General features: G+C 43.9%; 1 protein-coding gene across 1 annotated transcript in view; it reads right to left on the bottom strand.

Annotated features, from left to right (window-relative positions):
- LOC114591802 (protein SSUH2 homolog) overlaps positions 1–18,899 on the bottom strand; it is a 29,705-nt gene extending 10,806 nt beyond the window's left edge. The window contains exons 1-8 of the mRNA XM_028719331.2: positions 18,699–18,899; positions 11,144–11,242; positions 9,513–9,594; positions 8,252–8,381; positions 5,924–5,984; positions 2,165–2,289; positions 1,734–1,796; positions 838–938 (exon numbers count right to left, since the gene is read on the bottom strand). Of these exons, the coding sequence (XP_028575164.2) occupies positions 838–938; positions 1,734–1,796; positions 2,165–2,289; positions 5,924–5,984; positions 8,252–8,381; positions 9,513–9,594; positions 11,144–11,242; positions 18,699–18,780 (743 nt within the window). The 5' untranslated portion in view covers positions 18,781–18,899. The remainder of the gene's footprint in view (positions 1–837; positions 939–1,733; positions 1,797–2,164; positions 2,290–5,923; positions 5,985–8,251; positions 8,382–9,512; positions 9,595–11,143; positions 11,243–18,698) is intronic.
- Between the last annotated feature and the right edge of the window lie 3,682 nt (positions 18,900–22,581).

Genomic DNA, 22,581 nt, shown 5'->3' with positions numbered 1-22,581 from the left:
CAGTGTCTGCATGTCTAGCAATGCATTTGATGGATCCAAGGGGTTCTGTTGAGCCGTAGGGAGATAGATCTTGCCTACATATTGCCACCACAAAAACTCAGAACATGGCCAGCATGCAGAGGTGCTCACCATTTCTTTATTTCCCTGTATGCCAGTGTGGAAGAGTGGTCACAGTGTGAGACTAGGACCTGGGAGATCAGAGTTCCAATCCCACCCAGCTATAAAGCTCTCTGGGTGACCTAGGGGCAATGACTGCCTCTTAGCCTAACCTACCTAACAGGGTGGCTGTGGGGATTAAATGAGAAGGGGGACAACCATGCCTCGGCGGAGCAGAGGGCATGAAATCATCCTCATTCCTTCTCTTCTCTTTCTGGGTTAGAAAGCTTCTGTGGGCGACCCTCCTTAGCTTACGAATAATCAGCTGCAGGTGGGATAGTAGCACACCCAACCCTCACCCCAATTCGGCCAGCCTTCCTTCCATGGAAAGAAGCATCTTTGTCACCATGGCAACACAGTCAAGCCTCCCTTTCATGTCAGCTCTTCCTTTCAGGTAATCGGTGGTTCGGCTAATGGGGCAATCACTGCAGGAAAAGCCTCTAAGAGCTCCTGCGACAGATATACGTATGTGTGCATATCTTTACTTTTGGATTTTGGTTTATCACTTTATAGTAGGACTCCCTTGATTTATTTAATTCTTAAGTTCCTTTGGTGTTGGCAGAAATTATCCTAAATATTTAATAAGTAAAGTAATATCTATCAAGCTGGTTTAGCAGAGAGAGAGAGAGAGAGAGAGAGAGAGAGAGAGAGAGAGAGAATATCCCACCTCAAAAAACTTACCTCTTACGTCCACTACCTGAACACATCTGGCATCGCTTTTGATGTTTCAGGTGTTTCGCTTTTGCTTTATGTCTGGCTCCACTGCATGTCACACACCTCATCTAAAGGTGCACCACAACAACAACAGAACAGATTAGACGATTCTACATAGCTGTCAACTGTCCCTTATTTGGCGGGAAAGTCCCCTATCCCAGCGCCGTGTCCCGCTGCTGTCCCTTATTGATGATGTCCCTTAAATTTCCCAGGTTTCAAAGGAAGCATCTCCTCTTCCTCCCTCCCTCCCTGCCAGCCAGGGAGGAGGGAGGATCCAACTGGGTTGCTTGGCTGCATTGCTCACCCAATAAGGAGTCTAAGAATGACTGGGGGGTGGAGCTTGCATGCCTTGTGCCAATCAAATCGGCCGTGTTGCCTGGGGACTCGTCTTTGCTCAGCGCTTCCCAGCGGAGAGGTGACAGTGGTTTCCCTTGCTGCATCCCCTTTGCCGGGTTGCTGCGCTGTGGGAACCACCGCTTGAGGCTTCGTTTGGCTGCTGGCTGGGCTTTCTGCCTTTGGCTCGGAGGGGCTCAGAAGTTGAACATACCTGTGCTCGGAAAATCCCTTATTTTGGCTGCTGATCCCTTATTTTCAAGGCTGCTGGTCCCTTATTTTCAAATCTGTGAGTTGATAGCTATGCGATTCTATCAGAAATGTCTGCCTGAACATGCCATTCCCCAACACATTTGGTATTTTTAAGTATGCAAGGCACTGCTTTCCTTCTGGTGTATATATGGATTTTTCAACACAGATTACAACATGAAATGACTAAACAGGATTGCTGTACAAGTGGCACAAGTGATAACACTGAGAACACTGAAGAAAGAAGGAATTGAACTGGAGAGGACACAGCCAATACTCACTCTGCCGGCACCATGACACCCACTGCATTTGTATCGGCCACGACCATGACACTTGTGGCATTCCTGAAATATAAATGGTGCACAAATACAGATTTCTGCCAAGTATTTCCAGCAATTGCATGCCATTGTCTTAAACAAAATGAATGGTGGTGCCTTAACTGGGGAAGCAGAACAGTGCAATCCTATGCATGTCTACTCAGAGGTAAGTCTCATTTAGTTCAAGGGAATGACTGTGGCAACCTAACTGAACTACCAAGGGCAACAGAATGTTTTACCTACGGCAAATGAAAGCGAAGGTACATAAATGAAAACTGCCTACAAAATATTAACCATCACAGAGCTGTGTGATAAAGCAGATCAAGAAACCAGCATAACTGAGGTATAATAATGTGACTTAATGACTGATTTTCAAACCATGATTGACAAATTACCTTTACTAAAGAAGAGTGAGGAATGCGAAACTTTTTTGTATCTTCCTGAAACATCTGTGGAACTTGGACTTTAATATCCCATGGTTGAGGAGATGCGCCATTTTGTGGCCCATCTACCAAAATATCTGATAGAAAGAAACAACATAAACAAAATATTTTAGCAAGCCTAGAGACCATAATCCGAACCCAAACACCACTTAAGCCCATTGAAATCAAATAGTAGATGGAACAGAGAAATCTCTGCTTTGTTTACAGGGGGTCCTGTTTTGCTTCGCCCTGATCAGCATATTGCTGCTCACCCTTCTTATTATAATTAGAGGGAATACTAGAATTATTTTGAAAAAAACTTTGCTTAATATGACTAAAAATTGAGTACCATGTGAATATATAGTTCCACATTTTAGATCCTTGATTAATATATCCATTAAACTAAATTATCGAAAGAGTTCTTAGTTGAAATAGATAATACAGCTAGCTATTCTATAGCTATCTTTTTTCCATGCTGAGTTACATTTGTCTAGTGGACCCAAGATCCAGATATAATGTTCAAGTTTTCTAGGGGTTCATCAAGTTGTGCAGAGATTATCTGTGCAGTTTCTTTGTCCAGACTGCTCCTTTGGATCAATAAGTGAATTCATTCTTTCCAGGGATGTCAGTCTGAGCTCCTTGACAGGCACTGAGGTATTTCACACTTTGCAAGAAGTTTCTAGAGAAGAGTTGCCCTTTTGAATAGCAATAATGGCTGCCTCCAGCTACCCAAAGACATCACAAAGCCCCCACAAAACTGGGGAGGGGGATGAAGTTAGTAAAGAGAACCTTTCAGCTCTCTTCAGCAACTCTCAGCTGCTTTGTACAACAGGCCATGCCAATCACTTTAGTAGGAGTTTATTACTTTTCCAGGAAAGCCATTACACTTCACCTTTATAATACTGATAGTACAAGCAACCTTTTTTCTTTTAACTTTGGGTTCTTTTGTGAGCCCGTGATAACTTGATGGAAAGGCCTTTTCCTAAAGTAAGTGGGAACTTTTCTGTGCTGAGTCAAAGTTCAAATGATCTGACAATCCTATGAAGCAGTGCTTTTTTCTTAAAAAAAATTAAAATGCTTAGGGTTACTCTCATTTTGACTCAAGAAAATCACCATTTTATAGCTCAAATCGGGAAAAATAAATACAGTAAATGGACAAAAGGACAGATATTCGCAAAATGTTTAGGGGTATGCATACCCCTGCGTACCTCCAGAAAAAAAGCACTGATATGAAGGAACATATTATGCACAAAATGAACAAAAACTGAATGCTTTATGAAATGTTAGTGGCATGGAAGCAATCTGTTTGAGAGGCAAGAATCATCAGCTTCTGAAATATTTAGAGATATATTGATGGGCATATGAGATACCAGTTTCCCTTTGCCCTCTGTTGATTATTTTGGAAGTGTTAACAGCATTCAGACTGTCTGTTAAATTTCTGGTGTCAAAGGGCAGGGCTCCTCTAACTTCTGAAGTAGACATGTATACCACTGTACTGTAAGTTGTGCAGTGAATTCTTAAAGCGTGCCTGAACATCAGCTCCCGCACAGCAGGATATCTGTACAGTGGTACCTCAGGTTACAAACTTAATTTGTTCTGGAGGTCCGTTCTTAACCCGAAACCATTCTTAACCTGAGGCATGCTTTCGCTAACGGGCCTCCGGCTGCCGCAGCACCACCATCCTGGGGCAAAGTTTGCAACCTGGAGCAACTACTTCTGGGTTAGCGGAGTTCGTAACCCGAAGCGTTTGTGACCCGAGGTACCACTGTATAAGCATCTCTGCAAAGTTATCACGTTTTGCATTTGCCATTGGGGGAGGGGATTGCTTAACATTCACTTCCCACTTATTCTGCAAACAGTAAATTTTAGGGAGTACCTGATCTCAGATGAACCCTTCACAGGAAAAAAACACATCCTGGTTGCTAGGAAGAATGGAAAGGCAAAGTATGGAAATTCCAAGGACTACTAGAAAGCAAGACAGATGCAGGAAAAGTGCACTAAATCGGGTCCTCCCTAAAAGAGAGCATGTGTTGTGGTGAGACCTGGCAACCAAACCCTGTGCTGTGGGTGGGTACGTTTGGATAGCCACAGCACCCAGTTGGTAGGTCCCTTGATGCTGGGTTTAATCAGGCCAATGGGACTCAGCCTAAACGGATCAAGGGACCCAGAGCTTCCTCTTTCGGTTTGTGCATTGGAACACCCGCCCACCTCTCCCTACTTTCAGGGCTTGTTGCGTTTGACCTTGCTGTGCCGTCTTGTGTCGTCTGTCGTTGGGACTGGGGCACGGCAGGAATTTCCCCACTTGGCTGATTGGCTGTTGCCATTTGGGTTTTGCCTGCCACGTAGCAAATCATCACAACTTGTAAGGTTGCGGATAGGCTCTGGTTCAGGTGATAGGGATGGGGGAACACTCAGGATATTCTGTTAAAGGAATCCAGGGACTCAATGGTTTGGTCAACCCCTGAGAGGGGGTTGTGCCCATGCCTGAGTCCAGGGGGACATTTGGTTGGTGGACATAGCCTGTTCCCAACTTTCCGCTTATCCCGGTGTTCACCCTAGGCTGACCTATGCTGGTGCCCTGGGTCAGCGCTACCTGCAACGGTGAAGGGAGCTAGCTGAACCAGAGCCTATGCAACCATTCACTTGCTGTAATCAATAAAGTTGTGGCCTAAATTCTGCCAAAAACCAAACCAAAATTTGAGTCTTGTCTGAATTTATTTAAGGGGAAGGTTTAAAGGTCTGAACACGCAAAGGGAAGAGGAAAACATAAGCTCTTTAGGAACCCAGGGGTTCCTGTTGCCTGGTGTTCACACACCTCACTTATCAATCACAGCTGTGACTTCACCCATTGGCTGAAAACACTGACAGGTAGGAGCAACCAGATTCACTTATTTCACAGAAATCACTTAGAAGGATAATTGCACATTTTGCTTCATAGCTTTATTTCTAGGACTTCCTTTTTAAAAAGAAAAAAGAAAAGAAATCCCTGAGTCTGCCTCCCAGGCTTGAGGGCACCACTGAAGCCCTTTGCAGGCCCCATGATACCCATGGGCATCACGTTGAAAAACCAGAGCCTAGTGTGTGTATTTTTCTGCAAGGAATTCTCCCTTAATTGCATGCATTTTGTATGTTATTTTCATTTTTTCACTATTATGCACATTTCTGTGCATATTCTTTTACTGGAGAATTACATTACAAATAGTTTGGATTTTGAAGGAGAAGTTGTTTTGATTCATATATTGATTCTGTGGGTGTGGTAGGTTCACTTAAAGTGTGAACAAATTCTCCTGATTTCATGGACAGGTGTTACAGGGAATCAGCCATCCACGTGGCTGTGTGCTCACTATCAGTTATGACAGAATGGTTCATACCAAGAACCAGTGGCGTAGCGTGGGTTGTCAGCACCCAGGGCAAGGCAAGTAATTTGCGCCCCCTAACCCGTGGATTTGCGCCCCCTAACCTGTGGATTTGCCCTAACCCCAGATTTTGCGCCCGGTGTGGCCGGCCCCTCCTGCACCCCCCACGCTACGCCACTGCCAAGAACTAACTTAGTTGGTCTTTAAGGTGCTACTGGAAGGAATTTTTTTTGTTTTGACAGAATGGTTGTAAGTAAAATGAAGCTAGATTTTTTAGGGCTCTGTACAAAGCATGATTAGGTGACAAATTACATTGGATTACAGTGACACAACTGCAATCAAAATGGATGATTCACTATTCATGAAAATTACTCACTGGCATAAGGCTCAAAAGTCCATTCACATAATCTTGTTTCAGTAAAGGTTTCCAGCCGATACTGTGGAGAAATAAATATTGTAATTAAATGCAATTACTAGAAACTGCAATTATCACTGAAAGTAAATAGGAAATATTTTGTTCACTTTAAGCCCTGCTCAGCAAGTAGAGTTGTCTGGGGACATTTTGAGATGGTAGTCTGTGATGGACCAGTGGCCTGCCATGCCATCCCACAACTCCTGAAAGTAATTGAACAAGGAGCAAATTTCTCCCCACCTCTCCGCTTCATCATATCTCTGCTTCATTGCCCTCCTGTTCCTCATATTCTTAGTCATCTCACAACAATAAAGTAATCTCAGCCTCTCACAAACCAAATTTGGCATGTTCAGTTTGTGCCACTGGTCACCAAGACTCATGTACATGAACCAGTTTTTATTTATGAGACTTAGGTCTCGGCAAGAGTGGCCCACCCATGAGGCAAAATGAGGTGACTGCCTCAGCAGCAGGATCCACCAAGTGGCAGATCCAGTCTGCAAGGAATGCGTCACCTGCCACAGTGCTAGAGACAGCTGCAGCTCCTTGAAGGCCACATCTACCACCTCCTTCACAGCCTCCCCCCGCCGCCCTAATGTTTCCTCCACAGTGGTCTCTCAGTGAATAGGAGGCACTGCTGGTCTTCTCCCAAACCCTGTTCCCAATGTTGATCTTTATTTTCCCCATTGTTCCTGATGTAAATCATCACTCCCCTTTTCTTCCCTGGTGGGGGGCCATGGACTGGCTGGATGCAGAGGAATGGTGGGAGGCAGCAGCTGGGGAACCCCCAGGGGAAGAAGGCCAGATGATTTGTGGTGGGACAATGATGAGTGGTCAGAGGGAGCAGACTGGGAGGAGGGTGTGTTGGAAGCTGAAGAGGTAACAGGACTTAGTGAGCAGGAAGAGGTTGTGGTAGAGCACTGTTCAGACTCAGAGATGGCAGCAGGGGCTGGAGGGAGTGGGGCCAAGAGGTGGAGAGGCCTGCTGCAGAAGAAGCCAGGGAGTCTCCCCTCCTGCTGCATCCAGCTCCCCTTCCCCCTGGGATTCTAGAACACACTGAGAAATGAAAAGGCCAGAGCAGAGGGTGGTTGTGCCCAGATGCAGCTTGGAGAGGAAGAGTCCTAGTCAGCACTAGAAAGGTGGGGACTTTCCGCCCTCGCAACTGCTTCATCAGGGCAAGAGGTCCAGGAAAGGGTTGCTGAGACCACTGGGCTGGAGCTGCAATTTGTTTCCTTGAATAAAGAATCACTGGCCTTGGTTGATTTATTGTTTTATTGCTGACCTACAATTGACTCCATAGGGATGCGGGTGGCGCTGTGAGTTAAACCACAGAGCCTAGGGCTTGCTGATCAGAAGATTGGAGGTTCGAATCCCCACGACAGGGTGAGCTCCCGTTGCTCGGTTCCTGCTCCTGCCAACCGAGCAGTTCAAAAGCACGTCAAAGTATAAGTAGATAAATAGGTACCACTCCGGCGGGAAGGTAAACAGTGTTTCCGTTCGCTGTTCTGGTTCGCCAGATGCAGCTTAGAGATGCTGGCCACATGACCTGGAAGCTGTACGCCAGCTCCATCGGCCAATGAAGCGAGATGAGTGCCGCAACCCCAGAGTTGTCCATGACTGGACCTAATGGTCAGGGGTCCCTTTATCTTTACCTTTACAACTGACTCCAACTGACTTTACATCCTGACACAGGGTGAGGGGCACCATTTTGTGGTTCGCCTCCGGTGCCAAAATGCCTTGGGCCCGTCCTGGCCCTCGGGTATATGAAATAATCATTAAGAAGTTGCAGCAGTGGGGGCAGGGTGGGGCAGCAGTGCTTACCTGGTCTCCTGGCAGCACAATTGCTCCTGTTTACCAAGAGGGAGAGTGGGAGGATCAAGATGCCAGGGTGGCTGGAGCTGTGCAAACACATCAATGGAGCCAGCATGTTGTTCCTGCGGGTGCATTTGCACAGCACAGACTTCCCCACCGCCTTGCCCCTCCCACTCCCATTCCTGACAAGCAAAAGCAATTCTGCTGCCAGGTAAGGTAAGCAACACCCTGCCCCACCCTCTGCTCCTGGAAGCATGCCTCTGAGCAAATGCAGACTGAATAACCTGCACACTGAAGATTAAAGGGAAGAGACCTCAGTGGAGAGCATGTGCCTGGTAAATATTTTTAGCTATGAGATGCTGCTAAAGTCCTACTGAAATCAATCAGACGGTTTGGAGTGCTAAACTATCTGCATCAAGCCACTTCCCTTCCCTAACTCTTGTCTAATTTACACCTGTTGGAAGCGCATCTGGGGATACTCACCCTGTACAATGTTTGCGGCTTCAGTTCCTGAATGACAAGCTCTCCTGCAGCTCTGTTGCCATAGCAACATTTGGAATTGACAAAGCTGAAGAGCGCATTTCTGGCCATGTCATCTGTCATTCTTGGGATCCTGTGGATTAACGGCACAGCACACACTCGTTTCTAAACCATACATAAATGAATTTAATACCCGTAGCAGTCGTTCAGGAGCTCCAAAAATGCAAACATGGAATGAAGAAGTGAATGGCAATCACATCTCTTGGTGCGATACACGGCCTCTATGACGTTGCCGTCAGGGCTCTCTCAGTGTCCATAATACAATAATGAATGGGTGGGGGATAAAAATCACTGCCAGCCTCAAGTTAACCAAAACAAATTATTAAATAACATGCCTGTTCTTATCTAATATTCTTGTGCTCTAGGCTGGTTGCAGTTTCCTTATCTCTGTCAAATTATATTGATATGCCTTTTCTCGACAGCCCCGTTCTAAAGATTACAGGCAGCGCAAATCCTCTGAAACACACAGACATGTATAATCTTGCTCCATTTATGTAGAGGCAAATGGATCCTAACGATGGAGTTTTGAAAGCCCCATCCATTCTCAGCAGCTGGTTCTGTGCACTTTGCTCAAAACAGGGCCATCACACGAACCACCTGACCATTGCTGCCTGGAACAAAATGACTAGAGGCAAACAGCATGGGCTTAATGTAGTGGCTGGGGGAGAGGAGTGGCTGACTCTATGGAGTAGCAAGTTCCTGGTGCAAACATGCCCACTGTGGTCCATTAGGGCAAATTAGGTCCTGCCCCACTAAACCCAGTCTGCCTTAAGCCAGCATCCCAACTGCCTGCCTTTTTTTATTACAACTAGCCTAGGGGTGGCCCTGGCTGTCAGCTTCCTCCTGCTTAGCTTCTACTTTTAGAGGTCAGCAGTTTAGAGGGTGGGAATGAAACAAGGAAAACCTGTAATTGCCTTTGCATTGCAGGGGTTTGGACTAGTTGACCCTTGGGGTCCCTTCCAACTCTACGATTCTATGATTTTATGACACTAGCTACTGTTGGCCGGCCAGTCTTCTGCCCTAACCAGCTCAATAGGCACCAGCCACCAAAGAATTTTTGCTTGGCCCAATCCTATAGGCTCAGGAGATTCAGTCTGTGGGTACTTGCACCTTTTTTGCAGGGCATGGGGTGTGATTCATACCAGTGCTAGGACCTTAGAAAGGCAGCTTTCCAAGACAAGGAAAATAAACAAACATTTCTTACCTGCATTGCAGAAACACTGGGTTGTTTCTCTGTTCGCTAAACTTCTGCATTACCTCTGGAGGCGGAACTAATTTTTTTCTGCCTAGATGGGAGAATTTAAAGAAGAATTAGTCTTCATCGTCAATGATTTCCTGGTGCTGACAAAGCGGGTGGGGTGGGATAACAGTGAAAACCTGAAAGCTAAGGAAAATCCCCCATAGAGCTGATGAGAAGAAGAAGAAGAAGAAGAAGAAGAAGAAGAAGAAGAAGAAGAAGAAGAAGAAGAATAGTCCCATGGACTGCAAGAAGTCCCATGGACTGCAAGAAGATCAAACTTATCCATTCTTAAGGAAATCAGCCCTGAGTGCTCACTGGAAGGACAGATGCTGAAGCTGAGGCTCCAATACTTTGGCCATCTCATGAGAAGAGAAGACTCCCTGGAAAAGACCCTGATGTTGGGAAAGATGGAGGGCACAAGGAGAAGGGGACGACAGAGGACATGATGGTTGGATAGTGTTCTCGAAGCTACCAGCATGAATTTGACCAAGCTGTAGGAGGCAGTGGAAGACAGGAGTGCCTGGCGTGCTCTGGTCCATGGGGTCACGAAGAGTCAGACACAACTAAACGACATAATAATAATAATAATAATAATAATAATAATAATAATAATAATTCTCATCATTCTGCTTTCTATCTTCTGGCCATTGGCAACTAAATGAACCAGGGAAACATATGAACAGACCTTGATACACATTTTTAACTGTTGTAATTAACATGCAGCATCTATCTGTCAAATATATATTCTGTCTGAAAATGGAATCCCACCTTTCTCTAGTTCTTATGGCTGATAGTCAGTGAAAGGGTTTTCTGCACAGATTCTCAGCTAGGTGAGTTCTATTGGCCATGGTTACAGATGTGCTATGGAGGCAGCCTTGGGTACTTCCATCATACAGTGCCAGCCCAAGACATTCCACGGTAGCAAGTGGAAACTTGCATTGCATTACAGTGGTACCTCGGGTTACAGACACGTCAGGTTACAGACTCCGCTAACCCAGAAATAGTACCTCAGGTTAAGAACTTTGCTTCAGGGTGAGAACAGAAATTGTGCTCCGGCGGCGTGGCAGCAGCAGGATGCCCCATTAGCTAAAGTGGTGCTTCAGGTTAAGAACAGTTTCAGGTTAAGAACGGACCTCCAGAACGAATTAAGTACTTAGCCCGAGGTACCACTGTATAACGTATTGTTCTTTGGCAGTAATGCATCGATTGGGTTGGATCCAGACTAGTTCTAGGGAGAACTCTTCTCTGTTTGAGGGAGCAGATCGTTGCTGCTGATTCTGCATTGCAAAACTCAGGATCCCCTGAAAACCTGCTCCAAAGGATTGGGGGACCTTCAGGAGCAGTGGAAAGTTGCCCTGCCTTTCCTTCAGTGGGACCCTCCCTTTCATGAATGGAAGGAGCCTCCATTTGCAAGAGGGCAAGTCTGAATCCATCCCCAAAGTCTTTAGGCTGAGATTCTATTGTTTGTTTATTTGCTTATTTATTTAATTTACTAGTCGCATTTTTTGCCCCTGCAGCTCAAAGTGGCTTACAATATTTTAAAGCGACTTAACAATATTTTTCTAGGGGGGGCCATGATGTCAATGCATACTTACCAAGATCTCGGAAAGTCCACTCATAATGACCCAGTGGCTCTAACAGATCTGCAGGAGGTGCTAAAGGACTTTCAGGCTCTGATTCCAGTTCCAGGGTAGCTGTTTTAGACATAAATATGAGTGGAATATTTAGTCAAATTATCGTGTATTTTGGTTTCTTTTTTGTATAATCATATGTTCTGAATTCTATGGTCTCAGACTTTATTTTTTAGCAACAGTCATTGCCTTTTTAATGCAAGAGTTTAGAATTGCCTGAAAGTAATCTTAGGGCACCAGATGTTTCTTTGATTCATGTGCTCTTCTAAAAATATGCCCTTTGCTGAGCTGTAACAATAGGTGCTCATGATTCCTAATGCAGAAACAATGCACTCAGTAACCATCACACTAGAGTGCTTTGTGCCATTTTGAAGGTCCATACAAGAAAATATATATACATGCAGAAGCTCCAGGAAATGCCACTTGCTAACAATGTACAATTCTAACACTGGGGAAAGTGACTTGATGACATCATTCATCAATTTGATAAAGTGGACCTTTCTGCTGAAAGCATTCACAATTATTCACTAGGACAAAAATAATCTCTCTATTCTTCTACGTACTAAAAAAAATAAGATGATACACCAGTCCATTTCTCTTGCTTTAATACAATACTGTGGTCTAGAGGTAGAGGGCAAAAAAAGAATTGATCCGAACACAAGCAATTTCTAGCTTCCTTTATTACAGATGATCTCACTAGACCAGTGGTACCTTTTGATACCAACACCCATCACTCTTTGCCCATGTTGACTGCAGCTGATGGAGTCCATCAACATCTGGAGGGAACTGCAATAGCTACACTTGCACTAGGCTACAGAACACAAGTAGGTTATGCTGCAGGAGTTTTTGGTAGCTTAAAAAAAAGAACCCAAAACCTTTAATCAAATCAATTTTTCCCTTGCTTAAAAAAAAAAAAATGTGGACTCAGAACTGCTTCCAGGTTTTCTGAGTCCAGCAGGGCAAGAGGGAGCTAGTAGCCTATCTCGTTTCCAGAATCTGTTTAGAAAAGGCCTGCGCTACTTCAGCAGTATTGGTACTGAATGTCCCTAGTTCTGAACTGTGGCCTTGCAAATGCTCATCAAGGGACCGTTGTACTATTCCACACATACCCAAGATTTATGAGCTCTTTGGTGGAAATGGTCAAGCTGGAGTCTATACAGAAATTTAACTGAGAAGCCACCTCTCCCCTCCATACCCATTTGACTGCCATAGTTCTCTGATGAGGTTGTCTTGGTGGTGCTTCATAGTCCTGCCATCCATCTTTATTGAGGTGGCACAAGTTTTCTCAAAAGCCTTCAGTGGCTCAGGACCACAATACCTCCAAGACCGGCTCTCCCCATATGAACCACCCCAGACCCTGCAATCATCATCTGAGGTTCTTCTTTGCGTGCCCCTTCCATGGAAAGTCCAGAGGGTGGTAACGCAATCATACTTCTTACCTCCAAAGGAATGTGGCTTTGCAAAACCAACAGGCCAGATTCTGTGCACCTGAGAATGATGTTTGGCTTATGGATATCCTGGCTGATTTGACATGTTGCTTGTGAGTAGATTGGCGGCGAGCCAGAATTTGGACCAGCTCGTGTGGCAGGTAAGGCATTGGGTAAAAGCCTTTGTTCTGGTCGGAGAGAAGGTTGTAAGCCTCTGCCTGCCCCTCCAAGGGAATGGGGTATCCTCTTAAAGGGACCTTGGAGGAGGTGCTTCTGTCCAGACACCTGGGCAAGGGCAAGGGCCATAGCACGATCCTGGCATAGTGGCACCTATTTGATGTATGTCATAGGACCTCCTTGGCACTGTTTCGACCCTTTGGTCTACCATTCAGCAAACCATATCAGTTACAACCCAATGCCTATGCCAAGCCCTTAACATCTGTAATAAATAAAGTTGTGGCCTAATTTGAACCATACGGTGTTGGCAATCATGAGTGATCTTTCAGCCATTGGTACTCCGGCTCACAACACCTGTGCATGCAAGGGCCTTTCTGCAATGGCTTCCCATTTGTGGAATGCTCTCCCCAGGGAGGCTTGCCTAGTGCCATCATTATATGTCTTCAGGCACCAGGTAAATACTTTCCTTTATAACCAAGCCTTTAGTTTTTAACCACCAGTGGCCTTTCAGAAGGGGGTGGGATGTATTTCCTCCCCTATTAGTTTTAATGTATGTGGGGGTGGGGGTTGTCTGTTTGGTTGGTTGTAAGTCGCTTTGGGCTGGGCAGGATAAAGCAACTAACAAATTCAATTAACAACAGTAACAACAACAACAACACTTCCCCCCTAGAAATTAGGCATGTGCTGACAGTTTCCTATTTACCGTGAATGCTAAATGCCATCCCACCCCCACCCCCCGCCACCCAGCGTTTCCTTGATTAAATTTACTGATCTACCCTACTGATAACCACTATGAATGTAAGCTGGTGATGCTGTGTTTTAGATTGATTTTATTTTATTATGTTGTGTATCTGTATTTTTTACAGTGGTACCTCAGGTTACAGACACGTCAGGTTACAGACTCCGCTAACCCAGAAATAGTACCTCAGGTTAAGAACTTTGCTTCAGGATGAGAACAGAAGTTGTGTGGCGGTGGCGCAGTGGCAGCGGGAGGCCCCATTAGCTAAAGTGGTGCTTCAGGTTAAGAACAGTTTCAGGTTAAGAAGAGAACTCCGGAACGAATTAAGTTCTTAACCCGAGGTACCACTGTACACCGCTTTGATCTTTCTTACATTTAGCAGTATATATATTTGTTAACTAAATAACCCATTATTCAGACCTGAAGGGTCTCTAGAGTGACCAAAATTGGAGAAGAAAACAACATTAAAACTGCATAGAGAACTTGTAGAACATGAGACACTTAATTTCTTTCTTTTTTTAAAGTTATTTATTGAAATTTTCCACAATACATTAAAAAGATCAAAAAAAGAAGAAAAACAAAAAAGTTAAAAACACATAGAGTTTGCAATCCTTATTTTCAATAACATATTTCCCCGACTTCCCCACACCTCCCCTTCTTGTATTCCAGTTCAATTTGTTAGTTCAACAAGTTCTTGTCCCCAATTTTTTAACCTTATTTTATTTAATTCATTTTAGTTAACCAATTTTAACTTATAAACATCAATATTTATACGCCAGTGCTCATTCTTAAAACCCTTTTCTAAAGTCGACCCAAATTCCCTTCCACGAATTCCCCAATTTGTATACTAATAACAAAAACAGAATAAAAAAACCAGAATATAATTGTACACCCTTTGGATTCCCAAAACACCCCCCCCCACCCCTTTCCCGGTTTCGATCCCCAACAAGTGCATGAGACACTTAATTTCAGGGTCATTGGTTGGAGCCCTACATTGGCTGAAAGATTCCTGCATTGCAGGGGTTGGACTAGATGACACACGTGGACCCTTACAACTCTACAACTCTATGATTTTATGATAACAGTCCATGAATGCTAAAACCACACTATCCAGGCCTGATTTACTATTGGTGAGCCAGCTTTGCAGCCCTAACCTTCATTATCGCCAGGTTTAGTGGGTGCCAATTCCAACATTTAAGCAAAAGAAGATGAACTCAAGTTGTTATTTGTCTTTAAGCCTCCCCTCCCCTCCTTCTACGGTCTTTAACTACTGGTTTGAAGCTGGTTGTATAACAATGCTCACAAATCTGTCCAGCTTGCCTTGAAAGTTAACTATAGTTTGTAAATGCCATAGTTAAGGTCAATTTAAAAGGAAGAATATGCTCATGTGCGCCAGATATTGGCCCTGAAAATAATGATATAGTAAATAACCAGAAATAACAAAGTTATAAATAGTTCTTGTTTGTAGTCTGCAACTTGCAGACAGACCTGTTGCTATAGCAATCCAGTTGGAAGTCACAATAGTGTGTAAATACAGCCTCCTTGTTCTAGGTTAGTGGAACAAAGAAGTTGGGTGTGCTTGGACAATGGAAAAGGGTGTATTCACATCTATTCATAATATGCATTTGACCGCAGTTGTGTGATACCTCTGTCAAAACCCATAGAAATAAAGGGTTCATTTCCATTAACTCTGGGTGAAACACATGTAGATATTGAGAGTTGTTGTGCCGTTATGCATGTCAATGAAAACTGCCCCCTTCATTATCGTTATACGACATCCAGAGCAAAAAATAAAAAAATGGTGTTATGTGCGACAGAGGTACATGTGAACCCAGCTTCAGGCCCATTACAGTCAAGGCGTCTGTGTGGTATAGTGGTTGCAGGGTTGGACTAGGACCTGGGTTCAGATCCCCACTTGGCCAAGGAGTTCACCTGGGTGACCTTGGGCCAGTCACTGCCTCTCAGGCTAACCTGCCTAACAGAGTCGTGGTGGGGATTAAATGGTAGGTGGATAACCAAGTATACCACCTTGAGCTCCTGGGAGAAATAATGCAATAATGAATAAATAGTGGGAAATAAAGGAGTGAAATGGCATGTTGCCTAAAGCATACATGTTGCTGAATGCTCTTTTCTGCTTGTTTATATGAAACGGTTTGGGTGTTTGTGTCTTTAAAAATTGTAGCAGTATGGATACAGTTGAACTTACTCTAAAACAACTGCAAGTCAAGCAGTTTGGCAACGTTTGCTGCATGGATGAGTGGCTATTAGGGGGGAATGGGATGGAAGAGCTGCAGCAGTGTGGTAGCATCATATGCCCCTCTAGTCTAGAGAACAGGGGGAAGAGCTGAAAACTTAAGGTATTCAATATGTTGTTTCTCATTCACAATGTTTATAAGACATTCTCAGCATCTTACTAAATGGCACACTCTAAGAAAACAGGACCAGTGAGTTACCAGGAACAATCAGAAACTAAGGTAATCTGTCTGCTGAATTGCCTGCATGTGGGTGTTTGAGCAGTCTCAAAGATGTAGAAGAAGGCATCTCAGAGCAATTCAGAAATTGCCCCCAATATCATCTATTCTGATGCTTTGTCAAATTTTCAGGGTTTGTCCCATACATCTTCCTGCATTTAAGGAATGGGGTGAACTTTAGTTATAAATAAAATCATAATCATATCCCCCTGTAAGCAAGTATTTCAAGCACATTGCCCATATAATCCAGCAATATGCATGAGCCACGTCTTCACAGTATTTCCCCCACCCTTCTCAAATCCCTGAGCTGCCATTAATTATACTCTTCTAGTTTTTAAAAAGCAGCTTGTTTCTGGAAGAAGAAACAGCCCAGGGAAGAAAACCGTGCATGTGTAGCCATTGCAATCTTGCGCACTACCACACAAGATTAAGGCCATTTATTTTCTAGGTGCTGCATGTAAAAAGGCAAATCACATAAATTGTCCCGATCTATAATATTCAGGTCACGCCAGCCATTCCTTTTCTGCAAGAAAAACACCTCCCCATTTCCCACTTAGGACTACTGATTTGATCTGTAATAACTGTAATCTTGCAATAGCTTTTCTGTGTCCGTGATGGATCATCTTTGACAAATACAGCTCAGCCCCAAATTGCACATCCACTTTCATATTCTCCAACATTTCAGAGATGAAAACAGGGACACTCTTGTGTGCTTAATTTACTCTGCAACAGTCTGTCCGGCACCGGTTTTCAAAATAGGTTATTTTCCTAACAGACCATAATAGAGGTCTATTCTCTTGTTACTGGTATATTTAAGAGTGTTTAATATAATGCTCAATACCACCATTGATCTGTTTGTGCTCATTAGAGAATAGCAGCAATTGGCTATTTCTTTACTACATTCATCCCCGCCTTCCCTCGAAGCATTTCAAGATGGCGTACGATGGTGCTCCCTAATTGTGTTTTTGCAATTACCCTATGTGGTAAGTTAGACATAGGCTTGTAGCCAATGCTAGCTGAGTAGGTCCACTGATATTAATGGGCCCAAATTATTTCAGTGGACCTACTCTGTGTAGGACTAACGTTGGGTGCAACCCACAGTGACTGACCCTAAGTCATCCAGGGAATTTCATGGCTGAGTGGGGATTTGACCTTTGGTCTCTCCAGTCATAGTCCAGCACTAGACAAACCACTATACCACAGTGGGGTTTTTAGAGCCCTCCTCACCTGAATAGTTTCAGAGGGAGAAGAAGGAAGGAAGGAAGGAAATTGGCACTTTCTGTCTATATACAGTGGTACCTCAGGTTAAGTACTTAATTCGTTCCGGAGGTCCATTCTTAACCTGAAACTGTTCTTAACCTGAAGCACCACTTTAGCTAATGGAGCCTCCTGCTGCCGCCATGCCACCGCTGCACGATTTCTGTTCTCATCCTGAAGCAAAATTATTAACCTGAAGCACTATTTCTGGGTTAGTGGAGTCTGTAACCTGAAGCGTATGTAACCTGAGGTACCACTGTATAATGCTTGGACACTGGTATCAAGACGAATCTGCCAGTTCCCACTCAGAGATTTAAATTCTGGAATCCCATGGGAGGGATTAAAACCTGTGGGTTGGCCACTTTAATAATTTACACTAACAAAATGGGGACCTGTACTATATCCCAGGAGACAAAACACAGGCAGTCTTTTTACCAGGGCAGAGTACCGGTAAACATGGTCTTTTATGTATTCATAGATATGTAAAGGGACAAGATGAAACAAGACTCCCCTTAGAAGAGAGATCAGTTTTAAATTGAATGGAATAAGGCATTTATACTTCTTTAAGTGCACTAGGAAATTGCTTTCTTTTGTTTCTTTCTCAGACAAAGCCTCTGAAGCAGAGGAAAATGGAGCCTTTAAACCAAGTTCTCAACTAGATCTTAACTATATGTATGAAGCTACTGAATGACATCCCCTTGGACAGAAATACCAACTCTTTCTTAAACAACCATTTAATGTCAGCATCAAAATAACCAGTGCATTCATTTACTAGCAATGGGATTTGGTTATTAAGCCTGCTTGTAAAGGGCTATTTGACGACCTTCTGCAAAACAAGAGCAGGAGGTAGCTTTAGATGATGCTTCTGTTAATTACACATCATTCCCTTATGGGTTAGAGAAATGACCATTAAGCCCAAATCGCCTTCTATGGACTCTTGCTGTCAGAAAGTGCAAAGCAACCGCAAGGCAGAATTCAAAGGATAGTGAAAAGTCAATGAATGGCTCCAACTCAAATAGAAATCCAGGGAAACCATGCACCAGGCTTTCAACCAGATATCAATATTATTCTACCTGCTCTCCCATTTCTGAAAGAAATTGCAACTAGCCAACTTTTCATCAGGTTGTACTAGAAAACTTGCATTTATTTACCACAAGCCACACACTGTACTTCAAAGCCGAGTCTAAGGCTATGAACACACCATACATCAAAAACAAATTTCCCCATTCTCCAGAGAACCCTGGGACCTGTAGTTTACCCCTAACCGAGCTACAGTTCCCAGCATGCTTAGCAAACTACAATTCCCAAGATTCTTGTGGGGGGAGCTTTAAATGTACAGTGTGTACAGCCGCTGATTCTGAAGAATGACTTCCCAGAACAAAGCATGCTTTCAGACAAATTGCCTGTTTTTGCAAGGCATACTGAACAGCGTGACTTTGTTTACTTACTGTCTTCGTCTCCGTTCTGTCCCTGATCCATTCTCATGGTGCAGGATGAAGTCTCTGAGTCCCACTCCAACAATTTCCACATATATTGTTTACTGAGGATTCTGTGTTAGGAGCAGATAAAAATCCCATGCACGCCTCTGGAACCACTCCCACTTTATAAAACAATCTGAAGAAAAGTATGTAAAGTGATTCATCAGTCTCTGTTGAAATGAAGTCCAGGCCTACAAGTTAAGAGCTCCCATTGATACCTGCCCCCGATTCTAAAAATACATTCTTTCACTGTCTGTTGGATGTGATTGTGGGTAAAAAAATTCATCTTTGTACTTTACTCTTTTTCATTCTGCCTAAAACACAGGGTGCATACACACTGTACATTAAAACACACACACACACACACACACACACACAAAAGAATCCTTCGAACTGTACTTTACCCCCAAAGGGCTACAATTCCCAGCACCCTTAACAAACTACACTTCCCATGATCCTTTGAGAGGGGGAAACAGTGCTTTGAATGTGCATGAAATGCATGTAGTCACAGTTTAGATCAATGTCTAATTCATTGCTGCCAAAGGGAGCCTGACACTCTCCTAGTGCTTCTTTAAAGGAATTTTCACAGGTGAGGAATAAACTCAAAAAGGCACCTTTAACCACCCAGAAAGGCACTTTCAAGCTGTCATAAAAAAATTACAAATAAAGCAATACTATAATTATAATAAATGTGCTTTAACATTAAATGTGATTTAGGCTGCCTCCAGACAGGGATTCAGCATTGAAATCTACTTGCTCAACTATCTCAAACAGGTTGTTGGAAACAGGTTTGTTCTTCAAGTTAGAAAAGGTAAATCCTGATTAAATGGGGGAAATGGGGGCTGGTATTTTGATGCCAACAATGTCATGTAGATGCTGCTTTAAAAAAATGCACAAAGAGCATACCATTCTCAGTGGTGGCTGGTCCCCATTGGGAGCCCAACAGTAGGTGGCGCTAGAGGCAACGGCAGGCAGAGTTAATGGATTTTAGCTGTCTCCTCCCTTCTGAGTTCAACTAGTGCAACACTGAGGCTAACAGGGTTACCATACGTCTGGAATTTCCCAGACATTTTCCAGGAAAATCCAGATGTGTGTTAGCCCATGTCAGCAGTGCTGTTTTTCCTCCCCACTGTATATGGGCAGCATACCCATTTTTTCCCCATTCACCAATAGCCAATCAGTGGCTCAAACTCCCCGCAAGGAAAGGTTGCAGCATTTGTGACTTTTTAGTTTACAGAAAAGGGAAATAAGAGGCGACATGATAGCCATTTATAGAATTATGCATGGCATGGAGAAAGTAGATAGAGAAAAGTTTTTCTTACCTCTCTCCTAACACTAGAACTTGAGGACTAGGGATCAAGGGAAGTAATAGTGCCACTGTATTCTGTATTCTAGATCAAGGGAAGTAAGAGTGCCACTGTATTCTGCTCTGGTCAGACCTCACCTGGAGTACTGTGTCCAGTTCTGGGCACCACAGTTCAAGAAGGACACTGACAAACTGGAATGTGTCCGGAGGAGGGCAACCAAAATGGTCAAAGGCCTGGAAACGATGCCTTATGAGGAACGGCTAAGGGAGCTGGGCATGTTTAGCCTGGAGAAGGGGAGGTTAAGGGGTGATATGATAGCCATGTTCAAATATATAAAAGGATGTCATATAGAGGAGGGAGAAAGGTTGTTTTCTGCTGCTCCAGAGAAGCGGACACGGAGCAATGGATCCAAACTACAAGAAAGAAGATTCCACCTAAACATTAGGAAGAACTTCCTGACAGTAAGAGCTGTTCGACAGTGGAATTTGCTGCCAAGGAGTGTGGTGGAGTCTCCTTCTTTGGAGGTCTTTAAGCAGAGGCTTGACAACCATATGTCAGGAGTGCTCTGATGGTGTTTCCTGCTTGGCAGGGGGTTGGACTCGATGGCCCTTGTGGTCTCTTCCAACTCTATGATTCTATGATTCTATGACTTTCAATGAAGCTGGCTGGCTTCAAAAGAGGATGAGACAAACTCATGGAAGATACGGCTATCTGTGCCTACTAATCCTGAGGGCTATGTTCAGCTTCCATTATCAGAGGCAGTAGCCTTCTGAGTGCTGTTGTGCTCAGGGTCTGCTTGCACATTCCCCACAGGCATCAGGTTGGCCATTGTGAGAACAGGAAGCTGGACTAGATGGGTCTTTGGTCTAACCCAGCAGGGATCTTTTTATGTTCTTATTTTCCTAACATAAACAGTTCTCAGATGTGTGTTTCTGCTCTTTATAGTGTACTCAAGTCTCTTGATCATTTTATGTTCTTTTCCAGCCCTGTCCCTTTGTGAGATGAGATGACAAGAACTAGGCCCAGCAGTTGTTGATGTCAGCCAAAGTTTGTCAAAATTGTTTGTGTTTCTGGAAAGCACCCTGGAAGCTCTGCTGAAGTAAATCTTTTGACCAAGCAAACGAGGCAGAGTGGAGCATGATCTTCCCCATTTTGGCACTAACAGGCTAATTACGAAGTTTGTGGTCAGAGCATAGTGAACATAGACAAACAATACTGGAAGTCTTCTCGCTTCTTAAATGTGTGCTAAACTGAAGCAGGTGAGATGGTGCTCAGATTCCACAGTAGATAGGTCAAACACAGAGCATTCTTGGAGGAGACTACCCAAGGCAATGTGTGGGACAATCAATCCAGAAGGCCAAGTTGAAGGAAGCGGCAAGGGAAAGGAGACCGGCAGCAGTTGGGTCCCAGGGAATATCAACATGAAACCTGAAAGCACCAAGGAGCAGAGGGGGAATACTGTAGGAGAGAACACCTGCCCATCGACAAAGCTTTGGCCCACCAAGGGTTAAGAGATAAGGATCTGGCCTTGTGGCCAGAAAATATTCCCCATCCCTGATGTACAGCCTGGTTTACAGTTCAGTTTCTACACCCATTCCCATGTAGGCATAAATGTGGACAAAGTAAGTGATATTGTAAATCTGCATGAATCAGTCCAAGAAAAAGTGTTGCCTGCCTGGTATGTTCCAGTTATACTTGTGGGCGCTCAAGCAACATTTGGTTTCAGTTTGGGATCTTTGTCTCTTCATTAAGGCAGGCTTATTCTGATAAGATATGAGAAACCAAAAAATTCTGTGCAGGAGTCAATAAATTAAACACGACCACCACCCAAGAATATATAAAAAGGAGGGGAAATTAGGAATCTAAACTGGCTTGCTAATGGCAGTAAATTTAAACTGGCAAAAAGAGATGCAATTTCTCATGCTGAAATTGCACCAGAAAAATCACAACAGCCTCCAGCGCACGCAGAGCATTTCAGTAAATAACAGCATCTGGTGCTCGTTGCAGTAGCACTTTGCAGCAGCGTAGCCTAAACTATTCATCACTATTAATATGCATGACTAATATAGTGTTCACAGGGGAGTGATTTGACACTACAATTCATCTTGGTGTTTATCAGATACGAGTCATGAAAATCTTTTTCCCCCCCCATAAATTTTCCCCTACAGAACTGTGATTAACATCTGTTGTAGAAAATTGTATAAAATTAGCACACTTTGGAGCTATGCATTAAAAAGATTTGGCACTCTGGTTATATATTCTCCACTTGCTTGCCGTTGCAACGAAAAGTCACCACCTGGGTGTGCTGCTTTGAGCAGGTTGTGCAGAAATGTTGTAAGGGCTCAGGTGCGGGCAATTTGAGTCTGTCTGTTGGACAGAGTGGAACCTGACAAAAAGAAAGCAGTTTTGCACACAGCACACGGAATTTGCTTCTGCAAGAGGTAATGATGGCCACCATGTTGGGTGACCTTAAAAGAGGTTTAGACAAATTCATGGAGGATAAGGCCTTGAAGAGCTACTAACCATTCTGCTTCCACTGCTGAAGG

Source organism: Podarcis muralis, chromosome 2 (genome assembly GCF_964188315.1).
Source record: "Podarcis muralis chromosome 2, rPodMur119.hap1.1, whole genome shotgun sequence".
Lineage (NCBI taxonomy): Eukaryota > Metazoa > Chordata > Lepidosauria > Squamata > Lacertidae > Podarcis > Podarcis muralis.
The sequence above is the reverse complement of the archived record's forward strand: the minus strand, read 5'-3'. Positions and strand labels throughout refer to the sequence as shown.